Raw genomic sequence first — 19,437 nt, 5'->3', positions numbered from 1 at the left:
ATTATTATTTTTTTCTAGCTCTATAAAATAATTTTTAATTCATATGGCACTGATTAAGTAAATTAATTTAGGTAGAATTATCATTTCTATTATATTAGCTCAGCCTACTCATGAGCAACCAATATCTTTCCAATTATTTAAATCTGACTTTATTTGTGTGAAAAGTGTTTTGTAATTGTATTCAAATACTTCCTGGTTTTGTCTTGGCAGGTAGGATCCCAAATATTTTATGTTGTCTATACTTATCTTAAATGGAATTTCTCTATCTCCTGCTGCTGGGCTTTGTTAGTTATTTTTTGTTAGTTATTTTTAATAGAAATGTTAAGGATTTATGTGGGTTTATTTTATATCCTGCAACTTTGAATAACAACTGTATTGTAAGGACAAACAACTTTAAAACACTTAAGAATTTTGATCAAAACAAGATTGACCACAATTTCAGAGGACCAATGATGAAGCTTGCTGTCATGTACCTCCTTATAGAGAGATAGAAAAAAATGACAATTTTTTTTTATTTGGACAATGTGGGAATTTCTTTTCCTTGACTATACATATTTGTCATGAGAGTTTTGTTTTCTTTTTTTTCCCTCTTATATTTGGGTAGAAGATGGGAGAGGAGAAAAGGATAGGGTAATCCAGAAAGAAAGAAAACAGAGTCATTGAAGCATTTTTCTCGCAGGAACGAGAACAGAGGTAAGGTCAGAAAGAATCACAAGTGGGACAGCTTTGAAAATTACATGTGAAATTAAGCTTTGCATAATAAAGATTCACAGTTTCACTCACAATCTTCTTTTTTCTCTTGGTCAGCTACAATATGGAAATATACATTTTATTTGGTGGTAAAGTTTAGAATAAAAAAATATAGTAATGTAAACTCCTTGAGGATGGGGATTTTCTTGCTTCTTGTATTTATATTTGCATAGCACAGTGCCCAATACACAGTAAGTGCTTAATAAAAGCTTTCTTTCTTCATTCATTCATTTATTGCCCTATGTAAAACAGGTCTTTGTGCCTTAGCAGAACTAATCTGGCAGTAATGTAGAAGATAGAATGGAAAGGCAAGGGGGAGCAAAGGGAGGGACACTGGTTAGGAAGCCAGGGCAATAATTCAAATATAATCTGCCGAAGTGATTTTCTGAAAGTGCTGGTCTGACCATGTCACACACATACTCTAGTGATTAAATACAAAATCCTCTCTTTGGTGTTTAAAACCGTCCATAACTTAGCCCAAGAGTGGGGAGCCTACAGTCTCAAGGCCATGTGACCTTCTAGGTCCTTGGGTACATCCTTTTGACTGAGTCCAAGTTTACAGAACAAATCCTTTTATTAAGAGATTTGTTCTGTAAAGTTTGGATTCAGTCAAAGGGCCTCACATGAGGACCTAGAGGGCCACATGTGGCCTCAAGGCCAAAGGTTCCCCACACCTGAGCTAGCCCTTCTCCTCACCTTTCCGGTCTTCTTTATACTTTGCACCAGACCACCACCATCACTCCCACCACCACATACACTTTAATACAATGACATTGGCTTCCTGATTGTGCCACAAATAAGACTTTCCACCTCTCTTAGCTCTGGGCACTTTCCATCCCTGGAATGCTCTTCCTCTTCCTCCTGGTTTCCCTGGCTTGCTGCAAGTCCCAACTAAAATCTTACATTCTATAGTGAGCCTTTCCTAATCCCTCTTAATTCTCGTCTCCTCCTTCTGTTAATTATTTTCTACTTATGCTGGATATAGCTTGTTTGTACATATTTGTTATCTTCCCCATTAGACTGTCAGCTCTTCTAGAGGAAGAAGTATGCTTTTCATGTGCATGGGGTCTTTGGAACAGCTAGCATTTCTATTCTAGATTTTTAAAAAAAAATTAAGTCCTTTGGTAAAATACATCAAGACATCAAGCATTCCAAATTCAATTCTACTACCACACAGCAAGGTGTGTGGCCTTGTGAGAATTACTTAACCTCTATTTCTGATCTTATCTATAAAATGGGGATAATAAGGCCCTGAATGCCTTTCTGACAGGATTCATTGAAGATAAAAGCAGACAATAGTTGTGGAGGAAAAAAGTTTTAAAAAGTACTGTAGTAAATGCAATAAATTTAACATTATTATCTTAGCATTGCCCTTACTTCTTAAAGTGCCCAACTTTCAGACAAGCCCAGGGATGTGCTGGAGTCATCTGTAACTGGTTCGAGCATATTATTAAATTTTCAGTGTGAGCATTTACACCTCTGAAATCTGCCAATGCTACAGATCAGTGTTTGATTTATTGTTTTGTTGATTTCTGGACTTTAGAACGTGATGGAGAAATTATTAAGAATGAAGACTAAAGTTAAAGTGTGCCCCACATACATTACCCCACATACACAAAAGGTGGTTGTTAAACATTTACCATCATACCCCTCAGAACAGAAAAGGACTGAGAATGTGATTTTGCAACTGTTCACAGTAGGAAAGAGCTTTTTTATGACAATGATAACCCCATTAGTACTTCTAACTGCGTTCAATTCAAGTAAACAGACATTTACCAAGTCCCTAGCATACATAAGGTACTGTGCTAAACACTAGGGATACAGAGATTTAAAAAATCATTTTCTAATAGGGTAAATAGGTGTGTACAGGAATAAGCATGATAAAGATAGACAGTAATAGGGGCAAAGTGCCCTAGGAAAATCTGAGGAGGGATAAGCCCCTTTCAGTTTGGGTGGGGAAGGGGAGAGAAGGAAAGTGGCTAGTCAAGAAAGATTTCATGGAAGAGATAATACCTGAGAAAGCATTGACTAGGTGGAAAAATATCTATCTGGCTACATATGTGTGTATATATATATATATTTCTAAAAGGCAAAGATATGTGGACTAATTCCTGTATGAGCCCAGAAGCTGGAGAATACAGCCCAGGGTCATGAAATAACCAGACATTCATTTTGGTTTAAACATGAGTAAAGAAACATGAGTAAAGTAGTATGAAGAGAGGATAAAGCTAAATAGGACAGAAAAAGGTTAGAGCCAAAGTGATAGAAGGCTTTAAATGCCAAACTAAGAAATTTGTATTCTATGATGTAGGCAATGGGGAGCCTACTAGAGGTTTTAGCAAGAAAGTGATACAGTGAAACTGTACATTAGGAAAATATTTTGGGAGCTATATGAAGGAAGGACTGAAGAGAAGAAAAAATGGAGGCAGGCTCATTAGTTAAAAAAAAAATCTATTCCAGTAGTTTAGAACACAGAAGACGAAGGCCTGAACAGAGATAAGGGCTATATGACTTGAGCAGAGGGCAGAGGTTCAAAGCAAATTTGGTGGTAGAAGTGATGAGGGTTGGCAGCTAATTGTATGTAAGGCAGAAGGCGTGAGAGAGAGAGAGAAGAATCCAAGATAATGCTCCAAGGTTTCTGAACTAGGTGAGTAGGACTTTTGTGATGATGCCACAATCAGAAAGACAATGCAACTGACCTATGGACAAATAAGCAGTAGATATTGAAACCCTGATGAGGGCACTGGCCTCTCTCTCCATATGGCATTCCTGGTATTTGGCCTATATAAAGTAGACTAACTCAGGACCGGTATTTCTAGACTGGCCCCTACACTCTAGAGCTCCAGAGTTGACTATGTCGTCATAAAAGAGAATGCCAGAGTGCCAGGTGTGATCTGCGGGCCCCAGCAGTTCAACTCCAGGCAGTCTGCTTGCATAAGTGTTTGTCCTTGAGTGGCTGTACTTTCATTTTCCTACATTGGGTGTCAGAGAGGAGTCTCCTGCAAGGGGTGGTAAATACTAGAAACTACTAGAGGTCTTAAGGCACAGCTGAACACTAAAATTGATTAGGCAAGGCTGGCAAAGTGTGACAAGGTCAGTAATGGCTATGCCTTTGACAACACCTTCAGGCCTTTCCCCAACCCCCTTGGGTGTGGCTGAGCCAGAGATCATGGGACTGGCATTCAGAAGTGGAAGGAATGAAGTAATAAGGATATATGAAGGAAACTATCCCTCCTCCTATAATCACGGAGGGCCTGATGTGGCAATCATCCATGGGACTGAGTGAACTACAAGAAATAATGGACTTAGCTTGTGGTACAGTAAAAACATGCCACTAGAGTGACAGTAGCAATTTTATAAAACACACCCTCCTCATGATAGCATGACTGCTCCTTAACTATTATTCTTTCCCCACCTGTGCTACAGGAACAGCTAGAGTAGACAACAAACCTTCCTAGGTTCCTGGGAGTTGATCTTTAAGATCTAACCATAGGCCTTCTCAAGAACCCTGGTAATGGTAGGGGATACAGTCCAGAGAGGGCATTTTCTCTGGTGGGAGCAGAAGCACCTTTGCTTGAGAGATATCAGCACTTCCGGGAAGAGTTATCCTTATAATTACTACCAATGACGAATCATTAGCACTTAATATATTCAAGATTTGTAAAGCTCAGATACCTGGTATATCCCCATAACAAATAATATGTGACCACTAGGAAATGCAGTGTGATGTGGCAAGAATATTGGATATTAAATCAGAAGACCTAGGTTCAAGATTTGGCTTTGTTTTTGTGTGACTTTGGAAAAGTTTCTTCATCTTCAGTTTTTTTTGTAGTATGGCAATCGTTAAAATAATGGTGTTGATCTATCAAACAGGACATCCAACTCTGCTGCTGAGAGAGCCTATTTGGGAATTGTGATGGAAGTGACTGTTGGCCTATATCAGTTAGTTCTACTGAGTGCCATCCTGAGCCACAAAGAGGTGGTGCTAATAGAAATATTTCATAAGGTCTTAGAAGATCATTTAGAAGGGTTTCCCATTCCTGGAAAGAGTTGACATTGTTGACATGACCATGAAACTAGATGACTGTCTATAAGGTGGTCTGGACTTGGGCTGAGAAAGAATAAGCTGAGCTATTGGGATGGATCCAGAATCCCAAGTCCATGAAACTGGGGATTGGTTAAAGATGAAGCCCTCTCAAGGGATATCTAGCCTGGGTTCCCTGTGCTTCCTGCGTAGGGTCCTTAAGAGCTCAACCAACAATGCCAATGGGCCCCCTTGGAGACTAGGAAGGCAAGGAAGCCCTAGGAATGAATAAGGAGATACCATCCATAGTTCAGTCTTACAAGGTACAGCCTTATTGAGGCTGCTAAGGACTGATGTCTACAAGGTGGAGGCTTCAAAGGGGAAGCAAACAAATGAGTGAAGATGACAGGATAAAATCCATATTGTACAGCTTCTCTCTTAATTAAAATTAAGGTACATTTTTCTTGGGGTTCAGGAGCCAAGGCACACTGCATGGACATAAGCCTTGATAGGTTCTGGGGCCTCAAAACTCAGTAGAGCAATAGGATGTGTCATGCCAAGAGAAGATCACCCCGGGGAAGTAGTTACAGGGGAAGGGAAACCTGCTCTACAGGTCTGCTGTGGCAGAATGCCATTTCACAGGCCAGGTCATCAGGTCAAAGTAACTGTGGGTCTAGTCAGCATGGGCTCTACACTGGAAGCTTCAAAGCTGTACATACAGCAAAATCTCAACCTTGCTCAAGGTCAAGGTCAATAAATGGGACAGTGGAAGTAGTGATGGCTCTGGAGTCAGAGAACATTGGTTCAAATCCCACATCTACCTGTGTGACCTCAGGTAAATCACAACTTTCTATGCCTCAGGTCCCACTCTGCAAACTGAAAGAGTTACATTAGATCAGGGATGGGGAGCCTGTGGCCTCAAGGTCATGTGTGGCCCTCTAGACCTTCAAGTGTGACCCTCTGACTGAATCTAAACTTCACAGAATAAATCCTTTTAATAAAAGGGGAGTAATAAGAGGGGAGTAAATGATCTCCTAGGATGCTTCCAACTCTATATCTGTGATCTGTGATCCTTCCCTGAACCTCTCTCACATCATAGACATTGAAGCCTCAGGTCTCCCAGGACAAATGGATGAAAATTGCAGAGGGTAGAGCCACATTCCACTCTGGAAGGGGAGAAATCATGAACCTAATCACCAGAGGGACAAGGGTGGGGTTGCTCTTCTAGACCATATGCAAAGAAAGGCCTTAATGAGCAAACAGTAAGGAGGATTATCCCAATTTGCATTGGTAACACTAGGAGACCACTTGGCATCCAAGGAAAGGGGGACTATTCCAAAAAACAGCTGGAACTAGACAAGTTCATCAAGATGAAGAGTCAACCTGTCTTACCATGAGGAGGTCTATTCCTGGGAACATTTTTTACAAATATGAGAAAATGAGGCTTTTGAACTTAGGTTTCTCAGGTGGGTAAAGCATGAGACTAACAGCAGGCATAAACCCCAGAAATCTGCCATTCCTGTCAGGACCCCATTACCCTGTAAGAAAAGGAAAAAAGGGAATAATTACAGCAGCTATTTGTACTAACTAGCCCTTTAAGAACACAAGAAGAAACTCATAAGAGAATCCTGTATAAGAATGCACTCTCACCCATAACTTCAAAGTGGGAAATGACCAATAACTGACAGTTGTAAAGACCTTGGCAACCACATGAAATGCCAGTGAACAGAGGGAAAATACCCATGCCCTTGTGGATGTGAACCAATTTCCCCCAAGTACATGTAAGTAGGTCAAATCATGTATCCTCACAGACTAGACAAAAGAAAGGGGGAGAACTGATCTTAGAGGGGAGATACTATTACCACAATCAAGAAACTAGGACAGTGGAGCTGTGAAAACAAAGGCTGGAGTTTTTGCCAATAACATTGGCAAGGTTGGACTAAATGAATGCTGGAGTCTGTTCCAACTCTCAGTTCTGTAAAGGACACCAGTCCCTTTCCCCATCAACCTATATAAAGCAAGCTTCTGAGCTAGTATTTCCAACCTGAAGCTCATTCTGTAGAGTTAACTGTTTTCAAGAGAGAGCCAGGTGAGACCTCTCTGAGATAAAGAAGTGAAGCTCACAAAGTCTGGTTACCTTGGATGGCTTTCCTGTGTTGTGGGTGCCTCTAAGAAGATTCCTGTGCACTGAGCAACACTGAAAACCCCCAGAAGTCACAAAGTACAACATACAGTAAATAGTTGGGGTGCTGATGACTCCATGTCACCAGGTCACGTCACAATGGCTCCATCCTTGACAACACCTCTTGCTAATTCCTGAGCCCTTCCTAATTCTCTTAGGTATATCTATTCCTGAATTCACAGGATACTAACAGATGCTGCCATTTTTAAAATAAGTAAGTAGATAGATGAGAAAGAGAAAGACAGAGAGAGAGAGAGAGAGAGAGAGAGAGAGAGAGAGAAGGAATCTGGAAGGAAAGGCAGGTTTTAATGAGAGATTGATGTTAGCCTTAAATATGTCAAATTTAAAATGCTGGCAGGACATCTTTGTGGAGATGCTTACTAGAAAATTAGAAAGCTGAAACTGGAGTTCAGGGCAGATATTGTGATGGATATATAGATTTGGTAGTCATGTGCATAAAGCTGATATGACATAATTAAAGAAGTGCAGGAAAAAGAAGAAGAGAGGACAGTACTACATTTGGGAATCAGCAGGTAGATAAACAACAGAGAAAAGGAGCAGAACCAAATGACAGCTATGTCACTAAGTCAAAGGAAGAAAAAAGTAGGTATCCCTAGGGAAGTGACAACTATTTTGAGTGCTTCAGAGATATTAAGGAGAATGAGAAATGAGAAAAGGCCATTGGCTTTGTCAATTGACATTTGATTTGGATAGTAGCTCTAGCCTGGTAGATTTGTTGAGACACAATCACTGAGTGTTGACAAAGTGGACCATCAAGTTCTTGTTAACTATAACTGAGCTTCAAGGCCTTCCTCAAGGAAGTTAAGACATAGTTGGGAGCTCCAAACCTCATGAGACTTGATTTCCATTTTATTAACTCATCAGATTAATGGAGATGTTTGGCCTCATCAAATAACTCAGAATCTAGCACTTGATGTCATACAACACCAATTCCTGGCTCTGCCACTTGCTGTCTATGTGATCTTAGAAAAGTTCCTTAACCTCTCTAGAACACTACCACAAGGGTTCTGACTGAGCAGCCCTGAATATGACCATCCATGACATTTAAGGAATGCCACTGAGTAGACCAATTCACCTTCAGCTCTCCCAGATCGGGGCAAGGAGAAACATAAACAGTACTTACTGCCACAGAAAAACTAGAGGTAGCTGTACTGAAAAGGGAGGGGAACAGAAAGGAATAAGTATTTACATAGCCTCTACTATGGGCCAGGGACTATTCTAAGTTCTTTACAAATCCTATGTATTTGACCCTCAGAGAAACCCTGGGAGGTAGGTGCTATTATTATCCTTATCTCATGGTTGAGGAAACGGAGGCAGATAGACTTGTCCAGAGTTATACAACTAGTGTCTGAGACTACATTTGAACTCAAGTCTTCCTGTCTCCAAGGCCAGCATTCCATTATGCCATCTAGCTGCCTGTCAGTGGTTAATTCATCCCTACAAACTTAGCTTAGCATGCTGCCCACTAAAACCAACCTTGCCAAGTTGCCCACCACACATTCTCTATCCTCCCCTTACTACATCCTTGTCTATGCCTCTTTCCCAAATCATGCATCATTCACCATTGCCTGAACCTTCTTCCAAATACCCCCTTCAACAACCAGCCTCCAAATTTTCCTACCTCTTCTCCAGGCATAACTACCATAATGCAAATATGTCAACTGTTCCACTACCCTCATCTTCTATCTCCCCCCAGGAAATACCTATTTACACCTACCCATAGGTATACTTCCACATTAGTGCATTCCTATTTTTGCATGAAACAAGAAGGGAAGATCAGAGGGAAGCAATGAAGATATGACTAATTAAGACTGATTGGAGAGGTTCAAGAAGCAAGTGGGTAGAGTGGGAATGGTTGATCAGTAATACACATATAAGACATGCAAATTAGTCAATAAGTGAAGGATATATGATTTTTCAGATGGAGAACTCCCAGCATGGGAATCCTCTCTTTCTACTCAGACAGCAAAGTCTATGACTTAGTGGATAAATGTGAGGGAGTTTCCAGGCTTGCATTTAGCATTAAATGTGGAGTTTCAATCTCATTCTAATTCCAGGTCCAACATTTTATCTTCTATACTAAAGATGCCTCCCACTCACTAGATATTAGTAAGCAATATAAAATGTACCCTTTACAAAAATATTTCCTTGATTTTCCAAACACCTTCTCCTGTTCTCGAAAATACTACTTGGGAGCGGCTAGGTGGCACAGTGAATAGAGTGCTGGCCCTGGAGTCAGGAAGACCTGAGTTCAAATTTGGCCTCAGACACTTAACACAAAACTAGCCATGTGACCTTGGGTAAGTCACTTAACTCCAACTGTCCTACCTTCCCCCCTCCAAAAAAGAAAAAAAAAAAAAAATACTAACTTCTATTTTCTTCTAAACCTGGTGTGGACGATATGAGAGAATAATGAAAGACTCAAAAGATGTTGTTTTCAAGGGCATGGTTGTCATTGACCTTATGATACAGTAGCATTATTGCCCTTCCCATTAGCAGAATAGCACAGTGCCTAGATTATAGATTATAGTAGTTTACTATATAAATGCTGTATCCTCCCCCATTCTCTGTGCCTCTGGTCTCAGCCCAATGCTCAAAACTTTCCTCAAGAAAACATAATGCAAGGAAAGACAAATGCAGACAGTCTAGGACAGGGGTGAGGAACCTGCAGCCTCAAGGCCACATATGGCCCTCTAGGTCCTCAAGTGAGGTCCTTTTGGACTGTGAAGTTTGGGTTCAGTCAAAGGGCCACACTTGAGGACCCAGAGGGCCACATATGGCCTTGAGGCTGCAGGTTCTCCACCCCTGGTCTAGGAAAATGATACAAGTTACCAAGAATCCCAGTGTCACACCAAATTCTCTCCTGGCCCCATTGCTCTTCCTCTTCCCAACCCATCGGCTTTGAAGCCACAAACTATTTAGGGCTAATTTAGGAAAACAAGACCAGAAGTCTGGGCTCTCCTGATTTTACTTGTTTGTGTATGTCCCTCTCAGAGTGGAACAGAAAATGTTTCCCTAATTAGAACTATTAGCAACAGGTACTACTTTCTACCTCTCCAAATCAATTGCCCTTATAGCACAGCCCAATATACTCCCTGATGATGGTAACCCAACTTCCAAAATCAAGGATCTCACAGTCTTGAAACTGACTTGGAAGAATGGTTGCTTCCAAAACTCTCAGACTCATCACAAAAATCTTATCTTGAACCAAGCTACAGAGAAAGCAGCTTGGCTGAAAAGTAACTACTCTTGCTATTTCTTTAATAAAGTAAAGTACTACAATAGATGTTAGAAGTCCTGAGTAATGAGCTGCTATTTTGAACAATTGCTAGGCATACTCCAAGGAAGTTGTTTCATTCTGAAAACCTCCTGGTATCTGAGAGAAGAGTCTGATAAACATTAGGAATCCTGGTGAGTACCAGTAATAGAACATGGCATGTTAGACTCACAGGAGCACAGATTCAGAGCTGAAGGGACTCTTAGAGGTCATGTGGTCACACCTTATTTTATAGATGAGGAAAATGAGGCAGGTCACACACGTAGTGAATGGCAGAAGCAGGGTTCAAACACAGTCCCTCTTACTCCAAATCCAGCATTTTCTCTACTGTGCCAGCACCAAAAGTACAGTATTCCCATCACCCTGGGTACCAGCCTTCTGAAATATCAATTCAGAGGTGAAATCAGCAACCTCTGACTCAGAAAAATTCAATTAGACAAAATCTGACCTTAACACCTTTAATTGTCTCTCATGAATTGTGTTTGCTCTGCATCATGTCGCTTCTGCTGAGAGAATATCTGCTCCTTGAAGACAGAAATTATTTCATTTTCATCTCTGTGTCCTTAGCATCTAACACAATACCTGGCACAAAATAAGAACTTGAATTCTTGTTGAATAAGTGATTGGGAATGAAAAGGGATAGGAACCAGCAACCAGGTCCTAAATCCTCCATGGACTCACCACCTCTCACCCCACTCTACTTCTTTCTCTCTGGATCCTCCCAAGACATTACACAGCCATTCAAGCTCTCAGTCTCATCCACACTCTCAGGCACTCTCTCTATGTCTCTCTCTCTCTGTCTCTCTCTCTCTCTCTCTCTCTCTCTCTGTGTCTCTCTCTCTGCACTCATGTCAAATCCCAAAATACATTGCTGAGCTCAGTAGCCCATGGCTGTCAAAGTTTCTCAGCTGCTTTGGCTCTCCATCTCATACTAGTCTTCCTTTGTCTGAAAATCACTTACCACAATCACTTTCTCAACACTTTTCCTACTCACTCCAGAATATGCTCACTGAAACTGCCAACTCTCCTTCCATGCTGCTATATTCATAGCACTCAGGCAACCTCCAGATCAGTTTTGGCTGCTTCCCAACACCCCTAAATACTGCCCCTTAAAAAATGTCCATCACTTGCTTCCTCTTCAGTTGTCTGCACAATGGTAGGGAATATGTCCTTGATTGTTTTCATTGTGTCTCCCGAAACTCTAACACTGAAGGGGCCTAGAAGTCATGGAATTAACACTCAAGAGGGCAGGATTTTCAAAAGTACAACCACAAGGAGACAAGTAAAGAGAACCTTTGAAAACTTTTCCAGGTATTACCCATAGTGTCCTTTAATTCCTCAAGAGCTCAGAAAAAGACAAAAAGAAGAGAAGAAAAGAGCTCTGCACAATCACAGAGGAAGTATATAGAGAGGAAGGATAAAGCAGATTTCTGAGCCATTTGAAGAATGATTCAAACTATTTTTTTAGAAATGACATAAGCTTTAAAAGTGTGGTAAACCTCTTTGGAAATTTGGGGAGGAGGCATAAGTAATGAAAAATTTTCATTTTGACAAGGAAGGATCAAGAGAGCATTAAGGCAGATAAACAAAGGTTCGGAAGCACTTTTCTCAATATTTGAGAGATATTGATTAAGAGAGACAGACAGAGAAAGAGAGAGAGGAAGAGAGAGAAAGAGAGAGAGAGAGAGAGAGTAATGAGGCATAGGAAGAATATAAGACAAAGTGATATGTGACTGAAGGGAGAAGACCTGAAAGGAAATTGAGGAAAATAATACATCAACAAGGAATAATTAAGGTTTGTGTTTTGTAGTTTTTATGTGTTTCTTTAAATGTTGCTCCTGTTTAAGAAAATGAATGTCTATTATATCTTATCCTAATCAAGATGTATAACAAGCAAGTATTCAGGAAAAAAAAACAGACCAGGAAAGAACATTTTAATAGGACTGACATACTATGCTACACACTTCACTGATTATAGAATTAGAATTCTCATGGCCTCCTTTGACTTGTCCTGGCAACATTTTGAAAAATGAATGAAGAGAAGACTGAAGTACTTTTGGTTTGAGTTGGCATTTGAGGGTGAAAAAAAATCTCATCTATCCTACTCTGGTGCCTTATCACAAAGTGCAGATCACTTTAATTTGTCACTCAGATCATTTCACTCACCTACTCTGCCAATATCTTACCACGGCCTGGAAGTCAACAGGGTGAGTAAAACCTACATCAGCAGAGTACAAGCTCCGACAGAACCTACCAAGCAAGAAAGGCTCCAAGTATGATCATTAAAGAGAAGCTATATGTGAGTCATGCAGAAAGGTTGTATATAGAGCATGTTCCAGGACTCCCAAGCCCGACTATGCTTATTAACACAACTTTGATCAAGGGATTCTTTCTTGTTCTTCTTCTTGACATTTTTGTTATTTTTTTCCTTCTTTCCTCTTTTTTTTTCCCTTGCCAAAATATTCATCAAGACAATCTATTAAGGTTAGAAGAAGTTGTAATCTGCATTGAAAAGGGAACTCCCCTGCCAATGAAGTTATGGCTACTAACAACACAAAAATATAAGCTTGTAATTTAATAGGTGGACATCGAACTGACTACATTTTGGCAAACAGCTTTTCCATGTTAAAATAGCAATTTTGTACTTTGAAAACCTGTGTCCTATTAATCTTTTCTTGTTTTCTTTATTGAAGTTAAAGAGATTGGCTATTGGTACCTTCTGTGCCTAGAAACTTAATTTGACTACTGGAGAAATGACTACTGAAAAGGTTTTATCTATCACTGTATTATACATCTGCTAGGAAACTGAATGTTTAAATTAGCTAAACAGTTTGTGCATATGTCTGTGGGACAGTGGGGCCTAGAATTGAAAACAGATCTTAGAGTTCATTTAGTCAAACTCCCTCAATTTCCAGAGGAAACTATGTCCTAGAGAGGTTACGTTATTTACTCGAGTTCATGTAGTAAAGTAGCACAGGCAGAATTCAAACACAGCAGTACTGAGAGTCTTCAATTTTTCCACTGAAGTTGGAGTCACAGGACCTGATTTCAGATCTTGGCTCTGCTATTTTCTATCTGTGTGACCTTGGGCTAGCCACTTAATTTCTCCAGGTCTCAATCCCTTCATATGTAAAACCACCTTTCCAGCTCTCTTGGTCTATAGGCTTCTTTCCATACTGCCTCCATAGCATTTCAGTTAGATAATAAACATTTTTAAGACAAAGATGACATCATATATTTTTGAGACTCAGCATATGGCACATCATATACTTACTTCAAGGATCTGTGAAATTTTTTGGTATAACTAGTACCTCCATGACCAGTAATCTCAACCTTTCTACAATTTAGCAGATAGCTTTTAAGAGCTCCTAAGGCAGGAAGATCATGGAGAATGTCAATGGAAGGATGATGGGAAGTTAAGAGTTAACCTAGGCTATCCCTTAACATCCTAAATCAACAGCAAAAATTCCCAGTAAAGCAATAAAAACAGCTACAACAAAGAAAATGAAAGAAGTCACCACAGAATGTCTTACCCCCCCACTCCAAAAAATTGCTAAAGAGTTTCTGTGGCAGAAAAATTGACTATCATGGAGTCTTCCAAGCTTCTCTAAGTTGATCTCCAGACAATGGATGAACAGTACATGCCCTGGATCCTACCCAAAGCCTTCCCACCTTGATAGGACCTGCCAAAGGCTTCTTTCTGTTGGCCCAGCCTTCAATCATCCAGGGTCATAAACCTGTCAAGTGGATACATCAGTACAGGAAGTTAGTGGCAGCTGGCATATAGTTGTGTTCAATAAATGGTTTTTGTTGCTTTTTTATGGTACTAATCAACTTTTCTCATTGTTATTTGCTTCAGGTATTTTGACAACTGGGTTTGTCTGTACAATGCAGTTATTCTGATGTGTGTATACTAACAGGAAACTTTTGCCCTTGACATCTGAATGTCACATGCATGCACCAGTGTCTCTCAAAAGGCAGGACAGGGTTGGGGAAGCCAGGTAGCACAGCAAGTAAGAGCGCTGGCTTCAGTGTCCGGATGTCCTGGAGATTGAATCCCGGGCTCAGACACTTAGCACCCACCCAGAAACACCTGGCCGTGTAACCTTGAGCAAGTTACTTAACCCCGATTGCTTTAAAATTTAAAAAAAAAAAAAGGCAGGACAGGGTTATTTTAGCCATTTTTGAGGAGGCAGAAGAGGGGTTAGAAGAGTTGGATTTATGGTTTCACTGGTAGTAGTAAATGCCCAATGATGACACTCTACCAGTGCAAACAAGTACCTTCTTTGCAACTTAGAGGGCATTAGATAGTTAAGTCTGGGAGGATTTCAGAGAGTAACAATTTTAAAAAGTAATAACAATAATAATAATAATAATTTCTCAAGTAAGTAAACTGACACTTTTTAAGAATACTTTTGTATCATAAATATTGACAACATAGTAATGATATTTTTCTCATCTTTTTACTGTCAAATCTCAAGGAAACTCAACTACAAGGGGAAAGGAAAGGAAAGAGAGAGCAAGGGGAGGAAGAATGAATAACCTGGAAGAAGGTACTTATAAGAAAATGATTTCTCAGCCTCAGACACTTAACACTAACTAGTCATGTGACCTTGGGCAAGTCACTTAACCCCAATTAACCTTAATTCCCCCCTCCAAAAAAAAAAAAAAGAATATGATTTCTCCAAATCCAAACTACCAAGACATTCTCCGGACCAAATGACTGCCTAGAGATTAATAGCTGATCCTGGGACTCTGGTTAGACCTAGAATTATAACTCGGGAAAAGACACTAGTCTTTCACTAAACATTTAAGATTCAAAATAGCTTAGAAAAGGATTTCGAATGTAGATGCTGTAAAAAATCTAATCAAGCCCCTTTATTATGAATATGAAAACTGAGGCCCAGGGTAGCAAGGATTTGTTCACGGTCACACAGCTACCTAAATTATAGAACTGAAGCACTAGCCTGGGAATCAGGAAACCCATACTTTGTCATCAACTAGCGATTTGACCTCTTCATAAATTTGTTTCTTTTTATGTAAAATAAAGAGATTAGATTAGGATTTCCAAGGTCTTCTAGAGTTCCAAAACTCTGTGATTGTAGTTTGGAGAAATTAGTGGAGCAGGGATAACCAATCAACAAGCATTTATGAAATGATTACTAAATGTCAGGTGAAGAGGCAAGGGATTTTAGGTGATAAGTTTAAATTCCCACCAATGGAGAGTGTTGGACCTGGAGTCAGGAAGATCTCAGTTTGAACCCTGTCTTGGATGCAAACTACCTTATAATCTCAGGAAAATCACAAACCTCTGCCTCAGTCTGCCATGCCTCTATAAAATGGGGATAATAATAGCACTTACCTCACAGGGTTGTCGTGAAGATTAAGTGAGATAAAATTTGCAAATAGCCTTGGACATAATAGGCACCTTGACACAGTAGTCAATTTTTTCCCCTCCCTTTAGCCCATATCCACCTCCAAATAAATCACCCTCATTATCTATTCTACTTCCACCCTTTTTCCTCTGGTCCTGAAACTAGGGCAATAGCTACACATGTGACCATAGGCACTCAGGAAGGATTGCCTACATGGGGAGGTATGCCATGCAATTCACTCTGAGAGGGTAAAAAGCTCATGACAACTTCTTCAACTTTTCCTTTCCCCCCTCACTGACCACCTAGGAAGAACAAAATTATCCAAGTTTGAGATCCAAAATCTAAAGGTGTTGGGTTTAGAAAGAGGAATGAAAGGAACTAAAGTCTCATACCTTCCAGTTCAAAAATCCATCTATGGAGAAACCTAAAGGCTTAAAAGACTTGTGCAAGTTCACCAAGCTAATACATGGCAAAGCTAGACTAGAACCTGACTGTCTTGGTTCCCAACTGCTCCATCTCCACAATTTAGGAACTGGGTGGCCTTGGACAAGCCACAGACTCTCTGCCCCTGACTTTCCTAACTGAAATAAAGAGACTTGGTTTAAAAAAAAAGTGGAAGATTAGCCTAAGATTATTTTTCCTTTTCCTTTTTATTGCCATAGGAAATTGGCACAAGATGATAGAAGAAAAAAAAGACAGCAATAGGGGGGAGTTCCACCACCACCCCCTCATCAAAGAGTTGTTCCAGGGCAAATTGATAATATGTTAAGGATGTGAATTAACAACTAGGAAAAATGTTATCAGAAATTATGGCATATGGAAAGGGGGTGTTACTCTATATGCCCTCTTAGTAGGACAAGACTAGTGGCTCATTTGCTAGGACAAATATTTAGGACAGAGTTGGCCTTCAGAAGGTACATTAAAAATACAGTACTGTAGTTTGGTCTCCAGCCCAAAGCTTTGGTCTATGGCACTCAGCCATCCATCTCTGCCAACCAGGCCCTGGCCCCATTTCCCCCATTCCAGGAAATAACTTGTCATATACACCTGTTAGGAAGTCTACACCTCAGGCATCACCTGTGACTCAACACCCTTTGCTTTGGGTCTGCCTGTGTCTGCCTGAGGTAGGAGAGGAGAGAGAGGGGAGAGCTAGGACACTAAGAAGGAAGGGGCAAGACAAGGAAAGGAAGCCAGATGCCAGAGCTCTTAGCAAACACACTCAGCCTCGGAAGCTGAAGGGGGGGGGGGGGGGGGGGGGGGGGGGGGGGGGGGGGGGGGGTCAGAGGGAAATGTGAACCTAGAGGGAAGGATGAGGCTGGAGGAGGGGGTAAGAGGGATGAAAAGGAAGGGGTGTGAAGTAGGCATAGGGAGAGCAGGGGAGTGTGTAGCAGCTCACATTACGCTCCCAGTGTCTGTTGAGGGAGCGTGGCGGTGGCTGTGGGGTTGAAGCTGAAGGGTTTGTGAAATTCTCTGTATTTCTCCCTGCAGCCTGCGCGCCGCCTTCTGATTAGCTCGGGCCGAGCTCCCTCAGCCGACCAGCCGGCGGCATTAGGCCTCGCACTGTGAGCCCCAGGGAGAGGAGACCTTGCCCTGAGCCTGCTGCTTGGACCTTGCCCTAAGCCTGCTGCTTGGACCTTGCCCCCGAGCCTGCTGCTTGGACTAAAGAGGGAAGGGGTGGACGGCAACCCAGAGTCAACCCCACCCCCGGGGGTAGGAAAGAGGAGCGGAGGGAAGGAGGAGTGCGCCTAGGCATCAGGCAGCGCGAAGCCCCGCCGGGAGGAGCCAACTGCAAGCCCCGGAGATGCAGCCGCTCCCGCCGCACCAGCCGCGCGGAGGAGGAGGAGGAGGAGAAGCAAGAGGAGGCTTTGCGGAGCGTGGAGGAGATGGAGGCTTCTACCTTAACCCCTGCAGGCAGCGGCCAGGACCCGACCGGGAGCTCCCCGCCTCGGCCCAACGTCTCCACTCAGCCGATGGCGAGAGAGGCTCTGGGCCAAGCAATGCTTCGGACCTGATGACCCGCGGCGACAGAGACGCAGTCGGGGCTCCCCAGTGGCTCGGGGCACCCCCGGCACCGGCCTGGAGCCCCGCTGGAGTCCCCGGCAGCAACACTGTAGCTGCCACGAAAGCCGGGACCGGGCCCCCGGCGGCTGCAGCTTGCCCGGGGGCGCTGTCCACTGCTGAAGCCCCAGTGGCGCCCGGGGCCGAAGACTCGACACTCCCAGCCTGGATGCGCCTCTACTTCTACGGGATGCACGGCATCACCTTGGACGTGCTCATTTCCTCGGCTCGGGGTTTCCTCCACAGCCCCGACCTGAAGATGCTGGGCTTCTCCACTCCTTATCACTGTCTGCTGCACTCGCTCACCCAGTTTGCCCTGGAGAAGGTCTACCTGCAGCGGCGCCGCTGTCCCAGCACCTTCGCCTTTAATTTCCTCTTGTACCCCTCGGCCCACTTGGGGCTGCAGACCTTGGTGGGCAAGGCGCTGCTGCTGATAAGCCACGGAGGGCGGCAGTTGGGCGAAGCCGCTCCAGGAGCGCTGGATCTGGCTCTCCAGTATGTGCTGGCAGTCTATTACTCCCAAGTGTTTCTCAAGAGGTTCCTGCGCTTGCGATACCGCCGCCCGCAGCCGCAGCCACAGTGGCGTGGGCCCCCTCCGCTGTCCGGCTGTCGGACAGCTGCGGCGCCCAGCGACGGGCGGCCGCGGCCCCGGGGCGCCGGGGTGGTCGGAGGAGCTCCCAGCCAAGGGCTCCCTGACCTTCTCCGCTTTCTCTTCTTCGGGATGCACGGTTTCCTAGATGAGATCTTTTTCACTTTCTTCTTTAATCTTCTGGAACAGGAGGACGGGGCCATCAACGGCCACACTTCGCTCTGGTCTTTTTTTATGTATGGCAGCTGCAGCTTCGTGGTGGAAAAGCTATACTTCTACCTGCACTACAGCCGAGGCTGGGGGACCTGTAAGAGGATTCCCATCTACGTTCTCTTCATCTACACGTGGGAATTGTCTTGGGGACTGGGACTCCGTATGTGTGGGGGCTGCTCATGGGACTACTCTCACTATCCATTGAATTTTATGGGACTCATCACCCTGATGTATTTGCCGGGTTGGATATTTCTTAGCTTCTACCAGGACCTGCTGTCCAATGTGTTGTGGCGTGTACAATACATACCAACTAAATGAAACAAGAAATAACAAGTGGAAGTCCCAGGACATTTCTTAAAGGAAGTTTAAAAGGGGGAGGGGTGTTTTTTTAATCTTTTACTTTTTATACATTTTACTAAAGTCTCTTTAAACATGTTTTATTTACAATTTTTATTTTCTGGGTGTTCTGAACCTATGGATAATATAGTACCTTGAAATTTGGCACTTTGGAAATGAATTCTAACTCAAAATATTTAATTCTTCTTTTAAAACTTTTACTACACACACACACACACAAACCTTCCTACCTTAAAGACTGAAAGCTGTGGTTTGCACTTACTTGTGAGTATATCAGTGACAGCTACTAACCTTCCTAAATGGGAAGTGCTTCAATGAAAGACCAATAACTTTCAAAAGATTTAGTGAAGTTTTCTAATTTTCCTTTACATATTAATCCCGGCTGCTACTTTCCATGTTACCAATGCCTGCTGAAATTCACTGACCTGTACACCTGAAACTGCAGCTTGTAACTCTCAAAGTGCCTCTGTCTAGCATTTAAGTGGAAGGAAACTGATAAATGTGGGGATACAACCTGAGAATAGATCTAAATGAGAGGTCTTTCCTAGCAGCTCAGACAGTTGACACTGTGTTAAGACATTTGATCTCCAT

General features: G+C 42.4%; 1 protein-coding gene and 1 long non-coding RNA gene across 2 annotated transcripts in view; one reads left to right on the top strand and one right to left on the bottom strand.

Annotated features, from left to right (window-relative positions):
- The window catches only part of LOC138160554 (uncharacterized), an 86,693-nt gene extending 70,162 nt beyond the window's left edge, over window positions 1–16,531 (bottom strand). The window contains exons 1-2 of the long non-coding RNA XR_011168167.1: window positions 15,617–16,531; window positions 13,927–13,991 (exon numbers count right to left, since the gene is read on the bottom strand). This is a non-coding gene — a long non-coding RNA (uncharacterized lncRNA). The remainder of the gene's footprint in view (window positions 1–13,926; window positions 13,992–15,616) is intronic.
- A 142-nt stretch (window positions 16,532–16,673) lies between these two features.
- Window positions 16,674–19,068, top strand: TMEM229A (transmembrane protein 229A). Its single transcript, XM_069087128.1, has 2 exons — window positions 16,674–16,753; window positions 17,118–19,068. Exon 2 carries the CDS (start codon window positions 17,431–17,433, stop codon window positions 18,805–18,807), a length of 1,377 nt encoding a protein of 458 aa, XP_068943229.1. The 5' UTR covers window positions 16,674–16,753; window positions 17,118–17,430; the 3' UTR covers window positions 18,808–19,068.
- The last annotated feature ends 369 nt before the right edge of the window (window positions 19,069–19,437 follow it).

This window comes from Petaurus breviceps, unplaced genomic scaffold (assembly GCF_028583685.1).
Source record: "Petaurus breviceps papuanus isolate PSGF00001 unplaced genomic scaffold, PetGlider_PUasm1.0 181, whole genome shotgun sequence".
NCBI lineage: Eukaryota > Metazoa > Chordata > Mammalia > Diprotodontia > Petauridae > Petaurus > Petaurus breviceps.
The sequence above is the reverse complement of the archived record's forward strand: the minus strand, read 5'-3'. Positions and strand labels throughout refer to the sequence as shown.

What these genes read in the sequence shown, in the direction of transcription:
- TMEM229A (XM_069087128.1), top strand. Translation starts at nt 17,431, where the DNA reads ATGCAGCCGCTCCCGCCGCACCAGCCGCGCGGAGGAGGAGGAGGAGGA.